This window comes from Phascolarctos cinereus, unplaced genomic scaffold (assembly GCF_003287225.1).
Source record: "Phascolarctos cinereus isolate Bilbo 61053 unplaced genomic scaffold, phaCin_HiC Scaffold_2;HRSCAF=192, whole genome shotgun sequence".
NCBI classification, from domain to species: Eukaryota; Metazoa; Chordata; class Mammalia; order Diprotodontia; family Phascolarctidae; genus Phascolarctos; species Phascolarctos cinereus.
This window is the reverse complement of record NW_027555625.1, coordinates 329741436-329756556: the sequence shown is the minus strand read 5'-3', so window position 1 is coordinate 329756556 and position 15121 is coordinate 329741436. Positions and strand designations below refer to the sequence as shown.

The 15121-nt window shown below is 38.2% G+C and overlaps 1 protein-coding gene across 1 annotated transcript in view; it reads left to right on the top strand.

Annotated features, from left to right (window-relative positions):
* Positions 1-15121, top strand: part of GFPT2 (glutamine--fructose-6-phosphate transaminase 2) — a 62050-nt gene that overhangs the window by 23672 nt on the left and 23257 nt on the right. Inside the window, exons 3-7 of the mRNA XM_020998831.2 lie at positions 2391-2489; positions 3165-3290; positions 5604-5662; positions 10209-10343; positions 11517-11578. Of these exons, the coding sequence (XP_020854490.1) occupies positions 2391-2489; positions 3165-3290; positions 5604-5662; positions 10209-10343; positions 11517-11578 (481 nt within the window). The remainder of the gene's footprint in view (positions 1-2390; positions 2490-3164; positions 3291-5603; positions 5663-10208; positions 10344-11516; positions 11579-15121) is intronic.

Here is a 15121-nt window from a genome sequence, read left to right as displayed (position 1 = left end):
CTAAGCTGTAAGACAGCTTAAATTTCATCAAGTCCAACTCCCCAGTTTTATAGACAAAGAAACTAAGTAATATGTAAGAATAAGTAGCAGAAGCCTGAATCAGAACTTCATTTACCCAGGCCAGATATGGGGAACCTGTGGCCCTCTAGGCCCTTGCATGCAGCCTTTTGACTGAGTCCAAGTTCTACAGAGCAAATCCTTTTATTAAAGAGATTTGTTCTGTGAAGTTTGGATTCAATAAGAAGGCTGCACTTGAGGACCTAGAGGGTCACTTGTGGACTCAAGGCCGCAGGTTTCCCACCCCTGCCCTACACTCTGCTGCCCTGGTCTAGCCATTAAGACCTTGTTGTCATTTCCTTGCTTCAGTAAAGCATAAATGTCTTAGAAAAGGACATGTTTTTGTGTGGTGTATACCTCAACTTTAATCGGTTAATGACCTACATCCAAAGCCAAATAATTTCCCCAAAAGAATGATTTCTTTAAAAAAAAAATCAAAGAGGTTTTCTTTTAACTTGACAATCCAATTAGCCAAAACCATTTATGAATATGCCCTGGGTGCAGAGTCCCTTAGTTGGTGCTGTGAAAAACTGCAGAAATGGTCTTCTCCCTCAAGTAGTTAGCTATTAGTCGAAAGGAGAAAAGAAGAGAAACATACTTATCTTATCCTCTGTTCCTGTTACCACTAGATTAAAGACCTTTGAGGGTAGAGACTTTGTCCAGCTACCCATATTCCTAACTAGTTCTTGAAATAGGGTCTTCGTTTAACAGTGCACTCTAGACACTCAAGAAAGCTTTGCTGTGTGGTGTAAAATGAACAAATCAAAGAGCAGACAGATAAACAACTCCATATATCAAATAGTAAGAGTTCTGACTTTGTCCCTTATTAGCTGTTTGACCTTGGTCAAGTCACTTAAACTATAGGAGCCTTAGTTTTCTTACCTGTAAAATAGGGATAAAAATACTGGTACATCCTCTCTCATGGAATTGTTGTGAGGGAAGTACTTTGTAAACCTTGAAGCATCTTCATAAGAGTTATCCTCAAGTATTATTTTACAGAATTCTGTGTAAGTGCTAGAAAAAATGGAGTGATAGACAAATATGGATGAGGTGAGATAAGAATTTCAATGGAAGACATAAGTTTTTTAATGAGAATTTTGAGAGGGGATATATAGAGTACCCCTTCTGAACTGCTTCCCCAACTTGCACTGGGTTGCAGTTACCTTGTGGCCAAATGTCAATTCTGTGAGGCTATATACTGTAGCTCACAAGCCCCCAACAGTATGCTTCCCATTAACCGTTGGTCACTAATCTCAATTAGCTCTTAGTAAAGGCATTTTGTCAGATGGCATACCAAGATTGTTACTTATAAAACAATCCCCTGTCCTTACAAATCTGGGCACCTCTCCCACAGATACATACACGGGAAGAATGGGTTCAAACTTGGAGTACCAGGTAGTGAATCATACATGCAGGATACACTTGTGGCAAGGCAGTTCACAATTTCTGGTACTTCAAGTCCTGGAAGCCCTTTCTGTTTTACTAGAGAGTCCTCATTCAGGGTTTCCAGCGTCTGCTTTTCACCACAGTCCAACTCTTAACATCAAAGTTACAATGCTTGAAGCTGCTTCCTCTGTCTATCTTTTTCTGTGTGTACCTGTGCTGTGTGTTTCTCCTCCTCCCTTATCTTCTATTGGTACGGTAACTAATAAGGATGAGGATGGGGAAAGGGAAAAGCCTCTCCCTGCCTTACCAACTCCTGATATGTTTGCAGGGTTCTCTTCCACAGCTGCCTCCAGCTGTATTGCTTACTTTTTTATGTCTAGGACCACGGGGGCATTACAGATTCCCTTAGTTGATCAATAGATGTTTTCTGTGAGATGTCAGTTGCCTTCATCCACTGGTCACCAAATCTTAATGTCATAGTGCTTTTGTAACAACACAGACCCACTCATACCAGTTGGGGTCTGGGGCACTTACCCTCTCCCTTTCCGACTGGAGGAATCTCTGTGGTCTGGGCTCACTCAAGTATCAAGCACTACAATAAACTGGCAGTGTCCTTAGGAGCACTTGTTCCCACTAAAGAACTCCTCTACTCTGGATACACATGGGCAATCTCCAAAAAAATACATAGAGGATCCAAATATTTGGATAAAACCCCTACAGTACAGCACTCCTGCTGGGCTGCTCTCCCAGCTTGCAGTCAAACTCAAAGATTGAATCTCCAGTGGGTGGCTACTATTTCCAGCTCTAGGGATAACTCTATGGGTGACTGGCCTGTGTGTGTGTGTGTGTGTGTGTGTGTGTGTGTGTATTTTTTCTACAAAACTTTGTGGTAATGAAAGCTAAACAAAAATTCAATTAATATAAAAATAATCTATCTTAAATTACAGGTGTGGCAATTGATGGAAATAATAATGAAGACAAAGAAAGGCATATCAAGCTAGTTAAGAAAAGAGGAAAAGTCAAGGCCCTGGATGAGGAACTTTATAGTAAGTGGGGAAATCTGAATTACTATAATGAGTGATATTTGAAATATTTTGTTCAATTTATACTTTTATCATAAGAGATGCTCCTATCTGAAAATGGCATAGCTTGAAGAAATAAAGAATAGTACTATTATCTGCAAAAAATAGATGTTTGAAAAGAAAATCTCTGAAAGGCACCATGTTTCTAGGACTAAATGAAATTAAATAGTGTCTTCTGAGCTTAACTGTAATTTGAAAACTTAAAACAATTATGAGTGGAAAAAATACTGGACTGAAGGTCAAAAGATCACAGTTTTAGTCTTAGTTGTAAAACTTATTAGCCGTGGGACCTTATCACCTATGTAACCTTGAGCAAAACATTTATCTTCTTTGGAACTCATTTTCCTCGTCTGTAAAATTAAATGGTTGGGGTAGTTGGCCTCTGGGTTGCCTTCTAGCTGCAGCTCTATGATTCTATAAACTAGGCAACTCATATAACCTTTCTGAGGTTCTATTTCTCCATATGTAAAATAGGGATATTACTTGCCCTGCCTATATGACAATGTTATTTAGGGCAACAAATGAGATGATGTATGTGACCATATTTTGTGCACAGTACAGTGAAATGCAAATATAAGGGATTATTATTATTATTATTATTATTATTATTATTATTATTATTATTATTATTTAATATAGAACAAGAAGGAATGGACTTGAAAGTAGAATTTGAAACTCACTTTGGCATTGCTCACACTCGTTGGGCAACCCATGGAGTCCCCAATGCTGTGAACAGTCACCCTCAGAGATCAGACAAAACTAATGGTATGTACTGTTTTATGATCTGGAAATGTTGATGAAATTAGAAAATTAAGTGGTTTCATAAACTTTCTTATTCTTTATATTATTCTGTATACTTTTAACTTATTCTGATAATGATTTTTGATAAGTAGTTATACAAAATTCCAGCTGGAAAAAAGTGTCAAGACCTACTCAATGAGTATATGATAAAAATTTTATGCAATTGGGAAGCACTATAAAAACAAAATCTTTTCATTCCACAATTAAATTGAGAACTTTGAAACCAAAGAGGAAACTTTTTCTGCGTAACCAGTCTTACAGGCTTAGTACAGTAAAGTAGTAGGTTGGAAATCAGTGATGTCAATAAATCTGAATAGTCTATTGTAAACAGATAAAGGAGCATTGGGGGACCTTACCATTTTTGGGTACTAGTTACTATAACCAGGTACTTGTTAGAGATCAATGCACCCCTGACCCACTAGACAAAATCCATTAATCCATACCTAGAGTCAGTTCACAGACTCTCTGAGTTGGAAGAGACCTCCAAGTACAGCAAGATGAACCTGTAGCTAGGCATGGATTGCCTCTACAATATACCCAACCAGTGGTCACCTAATTTAGCCTTTACTTGAAGGTTTGCAGTGAGGAAGACCCCACTACTTCAGAAGGCAGCTCATTCTGCTTTTGATTAGCTCTGGTTCTTAGGATGTTTTTCCCCATGTCAAAGGTTGGTGCTGAGGCATAAAGCACTACTACTCTAGCATCTCTCTCTCTCTCTCTCTCTCTCTCTCTCGCTCTCCCCCCTCCCCCCACATACACACCTACATATAAAGGCATGTATGTATGTATATTGCAAAAGATACATTTATACACAACAAAGAAACCAGTTAAGTTTATATAGGCTTGCATGGATCCTCAGAGGAACTGTTTTACATCATTTGCTTCTGGAGAGGCAAAGAAATATAGCCCCACCCCAGGGCATGTGGCCACTTTACATTATACAATGGGCATATAGATTTACAAAACTGTCACTAGGCCCACTCTTTAGCAGAGAGCATCACAATATAAATTCAAACAACATGCTTCTGCATTTCCCAAACTTTGGAAAAAAGGACTGCTTGTACTAACATGGCTGTGTGTGTGAATTGTCATGCCTTCTATCCAACATAATTCATCTCACCAGAGAAAGATGGAACACCAGGGGGCAGTGAAGCATCAGAGAATTTGGTCAGCAGCCCATTTTCTGGAAGATTTAGAACCTGGTGATCTGTCTCTGAATAGGATTACAGGACTGGGCCTTTTCATGAAATTAAACGGGGAGGTTACGATTGGCCTATACTAGATATTTCATCACAGATATTGCCCTGATAGTGGCTGTTCATTTATAATGGAACAGTGGAAAGAGTATTGACACTGGAGGTGATAGATGTTCAAATCAGTCCTCTAACAAGTACTACCTTTCTGAGCTTGGGCAAGGCACTTAAACTACTTAGGCCTCAGTTTCCTCAACTGTAAAATGAGGGTCAGGCCTTTAAAGTCCCTTCCAACTCTAAATCTATGAACCTATAATGTCACCACAGTTGTTAAGAATTTGCAGCATCTGTCCAATAAATTTCAGGACTGCCGAACTGCTGGGGTAGTAGCAACAAAACCATGGGAACATAGGATGCATTCTAGCAGAAATAAAGGTTGAGGCCAACACCTCATGCCATATAGTATAATAAGCTACAAACGGATCCATGACCTATAACTATAAAAAATAAAAAAGTTACATGAAAAAATTAGAGAAGAAATGAAGGGGCTGTTATTCAATAGAAGAATCCTTTACCATAAAAGGAATAGGGATGACCAAAAAAATATGAGAAGGTAAATTGTAATAAAAGCAATAAACACAAGACTTTTTACATCATGTACAGTTTTTTGTTTTTCTTTTTTGTTTTTGTTTTTGTTTGTTTTTGCTAGGCAATGGGGTTAAGTGACTTCCCAAGGGTCACACAGCTAGTAAGTGTTATGTGTCTGAGGCCGAATTTGAACTCAGGTCCTCCTGAATCCAGGGCCGGTGCTCTATCCATTGCGCCACCTAGCTGCCCCTATCATGTACAGTTTTGACAAACTATGAAAAAAAAAGAATTTGCAGCATCCATACAAACCGATTCTCTGTATCTCTCCATATAAAAACACTTATGCAAATTTGTGGTTCCTGATAATCATTTATTTTAAATGAGATCATTGACAGCTTCTATTTTCTTGAGGGAAATGTTCTGAGAATTATTCAAACTACTCTGTTATTTATTGTAATGTATCCATAATTGTATTTCTAATGTCTTTTTCTTTCAGAATTTGTTGTTATACACAATGGAATCATCACAAATTATAAGGATCTAAGGAAATTCCTGGTATGTCATGGCTAATCATTAACTTGAAAGTTACACTTCAACATACTGAACATTCTTGGTCATCATAGGTTTAGAGGTGGATGGGATTTAATGAGTAAGATTCTCCCAGTTTACATTCTTTTTAAGAAAGTTAGGAACTTTGGGAAGATGAAGGATCAGTAAACAAAGGAACATTTAATAAAATATAGCAGTTACTCTATTATCCTAAGCTCGATATCACCACTAGCTTAAAATAATGCTTTCCAAATCTGGAGGGTGTTTTTTTGTTTATTTCATTGTAAACTTGATAACATTCTCAACTAATACAAATAAACAAAATATGCACTTGAACCACAAATGAAGCCATTAAATAGGAATTGTTTATAAGAATCACCTCTCAGCCAATGATCCATGCTGTTATCTCCATTCCCAACCTCTCCAGTATCCCAGCCTTATATCCTTGATTCTAGCTGATGTCACATTTCCAAAACTGTACTGATCATCTTCCCCCAGAAACATCTGCCCTTTTACTTAACTTCTCTGTTTCTTTTGATGGTGTTACAACTGTCCCAGTTATCTAGGCTTGTGATCTGAGTATCACAGTTTGATTTTTCCCTTTCCCTCACCTCTCAGAAACCATCAGTGACTTTCCATTGTCTGCTGAATAAATTGTAATCTTTAATCTGATTCCAACCTACTTTTCCATCTATATCTTACTTTACTCTTCACATAATCTACATCCAAGTCAAAGTGGATTCATTGTCTCATTCTTATCCTGTCTCTTCCTATTTCTTTGCATTTGATTACACTATGTTTTAGTAAAGCCTTCTTTCTCCCACCTCCACTTCCCTCAGCTGAATTTCTGCCCATTCTTTATAGTCCAATTCAAATGTCACCACTGGCTTGAAAGTCCCCTTTGACACCAACCTCAAATTTGTATTGTCTTTTCTCCCCTTACACTTCACTTATGTGAGAAATGATTATTCATAATTAATATCTTGAGGAGATTCAGAGCTCTCTCCTTTTTCCAAAGTCCTGATTTTAATGTGTCTTAAAGGACATTACTGATAATGAGATTGTACTAACTCTCCTCCATCTTGGTCAGACCCCACTCAACCTTATAAGAAATTTAACCTAAGGTGGGGTGATCTACTCAAGCTTGGGTGGAGACATATCCTTTTGTCTAGATAGGCCAAGGCTGTGGCTAGTCTTGAGTACAGAGAGAATTTCTCCATCCAAGGAGTCACTCTCAACCCCCCATTGAATACCTAAGGGTATATAAACTGTGAGCTTGCAGCCATGATTGGCTTTGGTCTAAGAAAGGGCCAAATAACCATCCTTTTATTAATAACCTGCTGGCCTTATTAATAAAATGATTAAATTACCCAGAAGCCTTGTCTCTGAACCTTTTTGATTGTCACACAGCAATTGTTTCCACCTTTCTTACATACTTATGCATATTTATTCATTGCATAACAGGTCTGCTGTTAACAGCATGTAATTCTCAATTTTTTTATCTATCTCAGCACCTAGAACCATGCTTGCTTAATAGAGAAGGTGTTTAATATATATCAGTTGAATTATTGAATGGTTAAGTGATCTAGACCAAAACTACCTATTTTTATAAACAAAGAAATAGGTCCCCAAAAGTATAGGAACTTGTCTAAGGTCATAAAGCTTAGCAGTAGTAGGTTCAGGACTAAAATTAAAGTCTCCCAACTACACTAGGCCAGTGCTCTTTTCATTGTACCACGATGAATTCTAGAGTTAAGTGATTTGCTCAGGGTCATACACCTAGTAAGTATCTGAGGCAGGATTTGAATTTAGGTCTTTCCTGACTCCAGTCCAATGCTCTATCTGTTGCCCCACCTTGCTGCCTCCAAGATTCATGATTTCATCAACTTGGGGTTCTTCTTCTGCTGACAAAAATTTGAATTTCACTATAGTTTAGAGGACACTCTTCAAAAATCTCTATGCCTGAAAAATGTATCACCATGTAACCAACCCATCGTTAGCGCTAGGGCTGAAAGGGACCTTAGAAGCCATTTAGTCTGAACTCCTCGTAGATAAGGAAACTGAAGCCAAGAAAGTTTTAGGAACTTGCCCAAGATAACATAACTCATAAGTAATCAAACCCAAGTCTTCCTGACTCTAAATCCAGCACTCTGGCCACTAGACCAGGGGTGGGGAACGGCCACGCTTGGCCCTCTAAGTCCTTGGGTATAGCCTTTTGACTGATTCCAAGTTTTACAGAACAAATTTTTTTTTTATTAAGGGGATTTGTTCTGTGAAGTTTGGATTCAGTCAAAGAGCCACACTTCAGGACCTAGAGGACCACATGTAGCTTGGAGGATGCAGGTTCCCCACCCCTGTACTAGACCATATGGACTCCCTAATCAAACAACAACCACTTATTAAGCATCTAGTATGTTCTGTGTGCTAGGAATATAAAACCCAAACTGAAATAGTCTTTCACTTCAGAGCTTACATTCTATTAGAGGGTCAACATGTGTGTGTATATGTGTCAATATACATGGTTTTGTTTTATTTTGTTTTAATTCTAGGTCATCTATTTTATTTTTGATGATATTTTACTTTTTTCCCTAGTTACATATAAAGACAATTTCAAACATTCGTTTAAAAAAACTTTTGAGTTCCAAATTTTCTCTCTCACTCCCTCGTTTCCCCCCTCATTGATGCAGTAAGCATTTTGATGTAGATTATACATGTTCAATAATGCAAAACATATTACCATAATATATATGTTTATATAGATTTAACTATATGCAAAATAAATACAAGCTAATTTAGGCAGAGAGGAGGCAGTAGTACTTTGAGTTTTTCAAGAAAGGCTTCTTGCAAAAAGGTGATATTCAAGCTGAGCTTTGAAGGAAATCATGGATTTACCTAATGGGAAAAGTTATGTAATCTAGGCATTAGGGACAGGTAGACAAAGAGATAGAGAGAGGAAATGGAGTCTCATGAATGAAAAACACCAAGAAATCCAGTTTGGCTGGTCAGTAGAGAGTATGAAGGGAGAATAATATATAATGCTGAAAGGGAGGGTTAGAGCAAGGTTGTAAAGAATTGTTAATTACCAAATATAGGATTCTGTACTTGATTCTATAGGCAATAAATAGAGAGTTATTGCTATTTATTGAGCAGGGGATTAACATAGTCAGACCAGGGCTTTAGGAAAATCACTGGCATTTTTGTGGAAAATAGTTTGAAGGAAGAAGAGACTTGTGGCAGGAAGACTGATTAGGAGGCTATTGCAATGTTTCAGTCAAGAGGTAGCAATTGATTGGGTATATGGGGTGAGGGATGTTTCATCTCACATACCCAAGGGATATGACTGACTCCAAGATTTTGAATCTGGGTGACCAAAATTGTAGTGGTGCCCTTGGCAGAAACAGGGAAGTTTGGAAGAGAGGTAGATTTGTGGGGAAAGTTAACGAGTTCTGTTTAGGACATGTTGGGTTTCAGATGCTTCCAGGGGCATCCAATTCAGAATGTCCATTAGGCAGCTGATGATGTGGGACAGGAGAAAGACTAGATAGGGCTAAATGTGTAGATCACGAAGTCACATGCATAGAGATGATAACTAAACCCACAGGAAATTACCAAGAGAGAAGAGAAGGCCCAGGACAGAAGAGGACCTTGGGGGAACACTCACAACTAAGGCTAGATATGGTTGATAATCTAGTAAAGATTGATTTGAATGGTCAAATAGGTAGGATGAGATCAAAGAGAAAGCAGAATCAAAAACCCCCAAAAGAGACAGTATCTAGGAGGAGAGGATGGTCAACAGTGTCAAATGCTACAGAGAGCTCTAGAAAGGTAAAAATAGAGAAAAGGCCCAGAAAAGGCAATTAAGAAATCATTAGTAATTATAAAAAGAACTATTTGAGTTGAGTGGTGAAATAAGAAGCCAGATTATGAAGGGCTGAAAAGCAAAAGGAAAGGAAATGGAGGTAATGAATAATGAGAGTAGACAACTTTTTCTAGGACTCTGAATATGAAAAGGAGGAGAGCTGTAAGACACAAGTTTGAAGGTGAAGATCTGGTAGTGGTGATCTCTGAGAAGCAGCATGAAGGAGGAAAAGAACTGGATTTGCAACAAGAGGATCTGAGTTCAAATCCAGCTCTTCAACTTACTTCATATGTGACCTTGGGCAATCCACTTAAGTTCTCTGAATCTGATTTCTCATTTATAAAGTGAGGGGGTTGGATGAGATCAATGAGTTCCCTTTCCTCTCTATGCTATAAACTTGGGCTGGCATACAATAGACCATGGTCTTCATCTAGTCCTGAACTCACAGCTTTTCCAGTTTAGTAGAAGCACCAGAATCTTGTGCTTCTCTGGAGTAGGTTTCAGGTCTTTATGATTATTTCCATGCTATGATAATTGGATCAGGCTTAGAGAATACATTTATTTTTACCTAAATTTATCCTAATGCAGAGGGAGGTGGAGTGGAAGAAGTCCTAGCAAATCTATTAGAGTAATTGGGTTATAGGATGTATCACAGTGGTTAGCTGATATTGCATATACAATTAAATATTTCAGGAAACCAAAGGCTATGAGTTTGAATCTGAAACTGATACAGAAACCATTGCAAAACTGATTAAATATGTATATGATAACAGAGAAAGCGAAGACATCAGATTCTCAACCTTGGTAGAAAGAGTCATCCAGCAGCTGGTAAGTCAAAATGCACCTTTGCACCCTAACTCAGTCATAAAGATATGGGCTCATTTACCCATAGGAATTGACTCAGAATAGCTCCTGTATGATAGATAATTGCTTGTGTAGGTGAGTGTCAAGGGAAGTCTTGGGAGAGCAAGGTGAGAAGGTACAGAGAAGATGCATAGACTGTGCATCTACTGGGATTGATAACATTGCTTCTCCAGTGTGAAGTTTTAGCACACTTTGATATTTTCAAATTAATATTCTGACAAAAAGAAATTACTTTGGGAAAAAAAACTTTATTGTCATTACTCCTTTGCTAAATGTATATCGGTTATACCAATGTAGGCTTTTGGCCTAGTTCCTTTTATATGGATCTCAAACAAAGAGGGCTTAACTATTTTCGTTGTCTGTAGGGTGAAGTCATTTCTATACCGCTGGTGTTATCTACTAATTCCAGGAAGATTTTTTGGTTTCATTTGGTTTTGTTTTTTCCCAACTTGTCACATTCATCTTTCTAATCTTAGCCTTTTGACAATTTCTAGTTGTTTAATAAAGCCAACACAGGAAGGCAAGCTTTAATCAGAAAAAGACTGTTCCTTCTTTTTTTTTTGTCTCCTTATGTTTCTGGAAAGGATAAGTTTAGACTTGGTGACTTGAGGACTTTAATTCCTAGTCACTTCTTGCTGTATGGTCATGGTAAACAGGTATAGGATAGAATTGTAAAAGTTTGGAAATCTAAGTAGTCAATTTTAAATCATTATGTATAATAATCTCTGATAAATATACATATATGTATATACATACATATATATAGTTTAGAGTTTAGAATTGAAGTGTTTTCCTCTCCTTTGATACACTCAAGATATTGTTATCAGCAAACATCTTTTAAATACCTATATTAACTAGGACAGTGTGGTAGGCATTGGTGATACATGTCTTTTATTAAGTGGTTCAGAATTACCCATTGATTATCATGGTATTCTTTATTAGTGTATTTTGCCAGGTCTTTATCTATCTCTACCGATAAAGATTATGCTCGAGTAATTTCTAGTAAGTGTCAATGTAGGTACATGAGTGAACAAGGGGTCATTTGCAAGCTCTATTTCAGGCAGATGTTGGTGGTGCCATGTGATTCTTTTTAGCCATATGTGCATTTTCCTCCAGTTCTGTTACGTATAATTTCAGGAAGGAGCATTTGCTTTGGTTTTCAAGAGCATCCATTACCCAGGAGAGGCTGTCACTACCAGGTTAGTTGTGTGGGTGTGTGTGTGGGTGTATGTGTGTGTGTGTTTGGGGATTTTTGGAGAAGCAATTGGGGTTAAGTGACTTTCCCAGGGTCATAAGGAGAGTAAATGTCTGAGATCAGATTTGAACTCAGGTCCTCCTGACTCCAGGGCCAGTGCTTTATCCACTATGCCACCAAGCTGCCCCTATGTTAGTTTTTAAAATGCATTTGTATTTTTTATTGTAAAAAACAGCAATAAAAATTTGGGAACTTGATTGGATCATTTCAAAATTGTACATTAAGTTTTAAATAGCAGAACCAGTATGACCATTTTATTCTTTGTGAGGAAAAGTGTTTGAGAACTGACACATAAACAAGCTCAGGTACTTACTAGCTGTGTGACCTTTACCCTCTTTGCCTCAGTTTCCTCATCTGTCAAATCAGCTAGAGAAGGAAATGACAAACCACTCCAGTATCTTTGCCAAGAAAACCCCAAATGGGGTCACAGAGTTAGACACTACCAAAGTGACTGAACAACAACAAAACCATAAGCAAGCCTGAGTAAAAGTACTTTTATTAATTACTTGAAAATGTATGGTTAAACTTGAAGATGAAATTAAAGCTTTGGTTTTTTTCTTTCTTTCTCCAGCCATAAGGCATTGGGAAGGGGAAACCAAATGATAATGATAGGGCTGATTTGCTGGTTGAAATTTCTTTGGGTTTCATTGTTTTAATGTTGAAAAAGTGCTTAGCTCCTTTGCATCTTACACAGTCACATTTCTTTGTCTTCAGGCAGAATAGATGAATAGAGGGAATCACTCCTCTCCTTACCTTTATTGTGACTAGAACCCTATAGTTAAGGAAAATCGGTGTGAGAATCCTTTCTCTTTTCCTCTGTGACTTTTGAGCATTAAGCCTATCTTAATGAAGGAGAAAAGGTACTTTCATACGTCTGTGTGCTAATCAATCAGATATAAGAGAGTACGTATTGCTCAGGCTGGCATTGCAACTTCCTTTGCTCAGGGACAGTGTTACTTCCCCACTTGCAATATTTTTTTTTTGGTCTGGACCTGTGATTTCATTGGTGTAAAGTACTCCCAGTGAGAAAAATCCCACTAAGCGATGATTTGAAACTGTTCTGCAACTGTCTGTTTTAGAGAATTGGCTGGGGGGGGAGGGACTGAGAGGCTAAGTGACCTTCCCAGAGTCATACATCCAACATGTGTCCAAGGGTGGCTCTATCCACCGCACAGTGCCTCTCTAATAATACCACTACCTCACGTTTTATAACATGATGAAGTTTTCAAAGCATGTTTACAAATATGATCCTTCTATCCCAATCTATGGATGAGTAAATAAGCACAAAGAAGGTTCTTTGTGTTGCCTAGTGTTACCCACCTAGAACCACAGGACCAGAATCCAGGTTTTCTGAAAGTGATGGAGAAAATGTTAATAATGCAGATTCAGCTTAAAAGTGTGTCTTGCAAACTTTTTTTTTATGAGATCTGATTGTTCACACTCTACTAGTCACATCCCACCTATTAGATCATAACTTTCTTCAGGAACTTACTGGTTGTGTTTCATTTTTGTGTAAAACACTATGTATCACAGAGTCCCACCATATAATCTATTTATGGGGTGTCTGACCCCTATAGTGCAGCCAGGAATTATGCTAAGCTGTGCAAATACAAAAGAGGCAAAAGACAGTACCTGCCCTCAAGGAGCTTACAATCTAATGGGGGAGACAACATGCAAACAAGTATATACAAAGCAAGCTATAGACTTGATAAACAGGAGATAATTGGCAGAGAAGGCATTAGAATTATGAGGGATTAGGAACAGCTTCCTGTAAGTGATGAGATACATGAAAGAAGCAAGGCAAGTCAGGAGGTGGAGTTGAGGAAGAAGAGGCATTTCAGGCGTGGAGGACAGCCAGAGAAAATTCGATAAGCCAAGAGATGAAATGTCTTGTTTGTGCAATCGGCAAGAGGCCAGTGTCACTAGATCGAAGAGTAGGTAGCAGGGAGTAAAGTATAAGAGGACTGGAAAGGTAGGAAGGGGCTGGGTTATGAAATACTTTGAATGCCAAATGGAGAATTTTGTATTTGATCCTGGAGGTCATGGGGAGCCAACAGAGTTGACTGAATGGGGAATGACGTGCTTGGACCTGCACTTTAGGAAAATCACCTTGGTGGCTGAAATCAAGGACAGTTTGGAGTGGGCAGAGACTTGAAGCAGGTGGTCCCACCAGCTGTCTACTGCCATAGTCCAGGTGTGAGATGATAAGGGCCCGTAGCGTCAGAGGAGAGAAGGGGGCATATAAAATATGTTGCAAAGGGGAAATTGAGAGGCCATAGCACAGATTGGCTGGCAGGCGGGGGGCGAGGGGAGGCACAGGAAGAGATAATAACAGGATCATGAGAACTAAGGGCCTGGGAGGGTACTATCCTCTACAGTAATAGGGAAGGTAGGAGAAGAGGAGGATTTGGGGGCAAAAAGAATGAATTCCATTTTGAACATGTTTATTTTAAGATGTCTACTAGGCATCCAGCTTGAGCTATCTGAAAGGCAGTTGGATTTACTATCACCAAAGTCTTATTAGAGCTTTGTTGCCTCATTTTAACAGATCAAAAGGAATGTATGTGGGCTAGATTCATGTGCCATCAAAGCAGTGAATAGTTTATTCATCCAAGTTGCCTAGAAGCCTTCTAAATAAATATCTTACACAAATGTTGCCTTAGAGTTCATATTACTAGAGACAGAAGTCTTGATAGACTTTTAAAAATCCTTCCTCTCTTCTATAAAGGCAATTTTTAAAAAACCTCATACATTTGTTAGTGATGACTGAGATTTTACTCTGATAGAAAGATTCTGGCTAAGCATTCTGTGGCTGTTTTGAATCCTGAATTCACTATGAGTTACAAAATGAAATGTTCTCTGTTGATGTTATTCTGAAACACGGAATTGGCTTAAAAGCCAAAACTAATAAATATGAGTATGAGCTAGATTTTTGTAAAAGGACACAAAAAATTAAAAAGGTATGGGATTGGAACGAAAACTTCTTTTAATTGAATGCTGCCTCTAAACCAGAGAAATTGCATTGCCAGCAATAAACATAGTTGAAGAATCCCTTTTCTACAAGTTCTGAAAGAAGTGGGGGAATACTTCTTGTAGGTTGGCATAAGTGAGAGTAACCAGGGCCCAGGTTGGGGGAAGTGAATAAGCTTGTTAAACAAAACTACTAGCATTTCTTGAACTTGTAGAGAAATCTAAACATGAATTTGACTACTTTCCTCATGAAATGAAATAGTAACAATTGCCATCTGTCTGCTTCAGAAAAGTTATGTACCATTACTGAAATCATAGATTTGCAAAGCTCTTTTGAGTTTCCTCATTGGGCCTGAAAATATCTACATAAGGTCAAGGAAAAAATCCATTGGCTTTAGTACATTGTACTGCATGCCCCATATGGGAAATTTGGCATTTTCATAGAATCTGAATTGGGTAATGAATAGAGGAGGATGTTATTTCAAGCACTGTTTATTTGGGGGCATCCTGCCTCTAA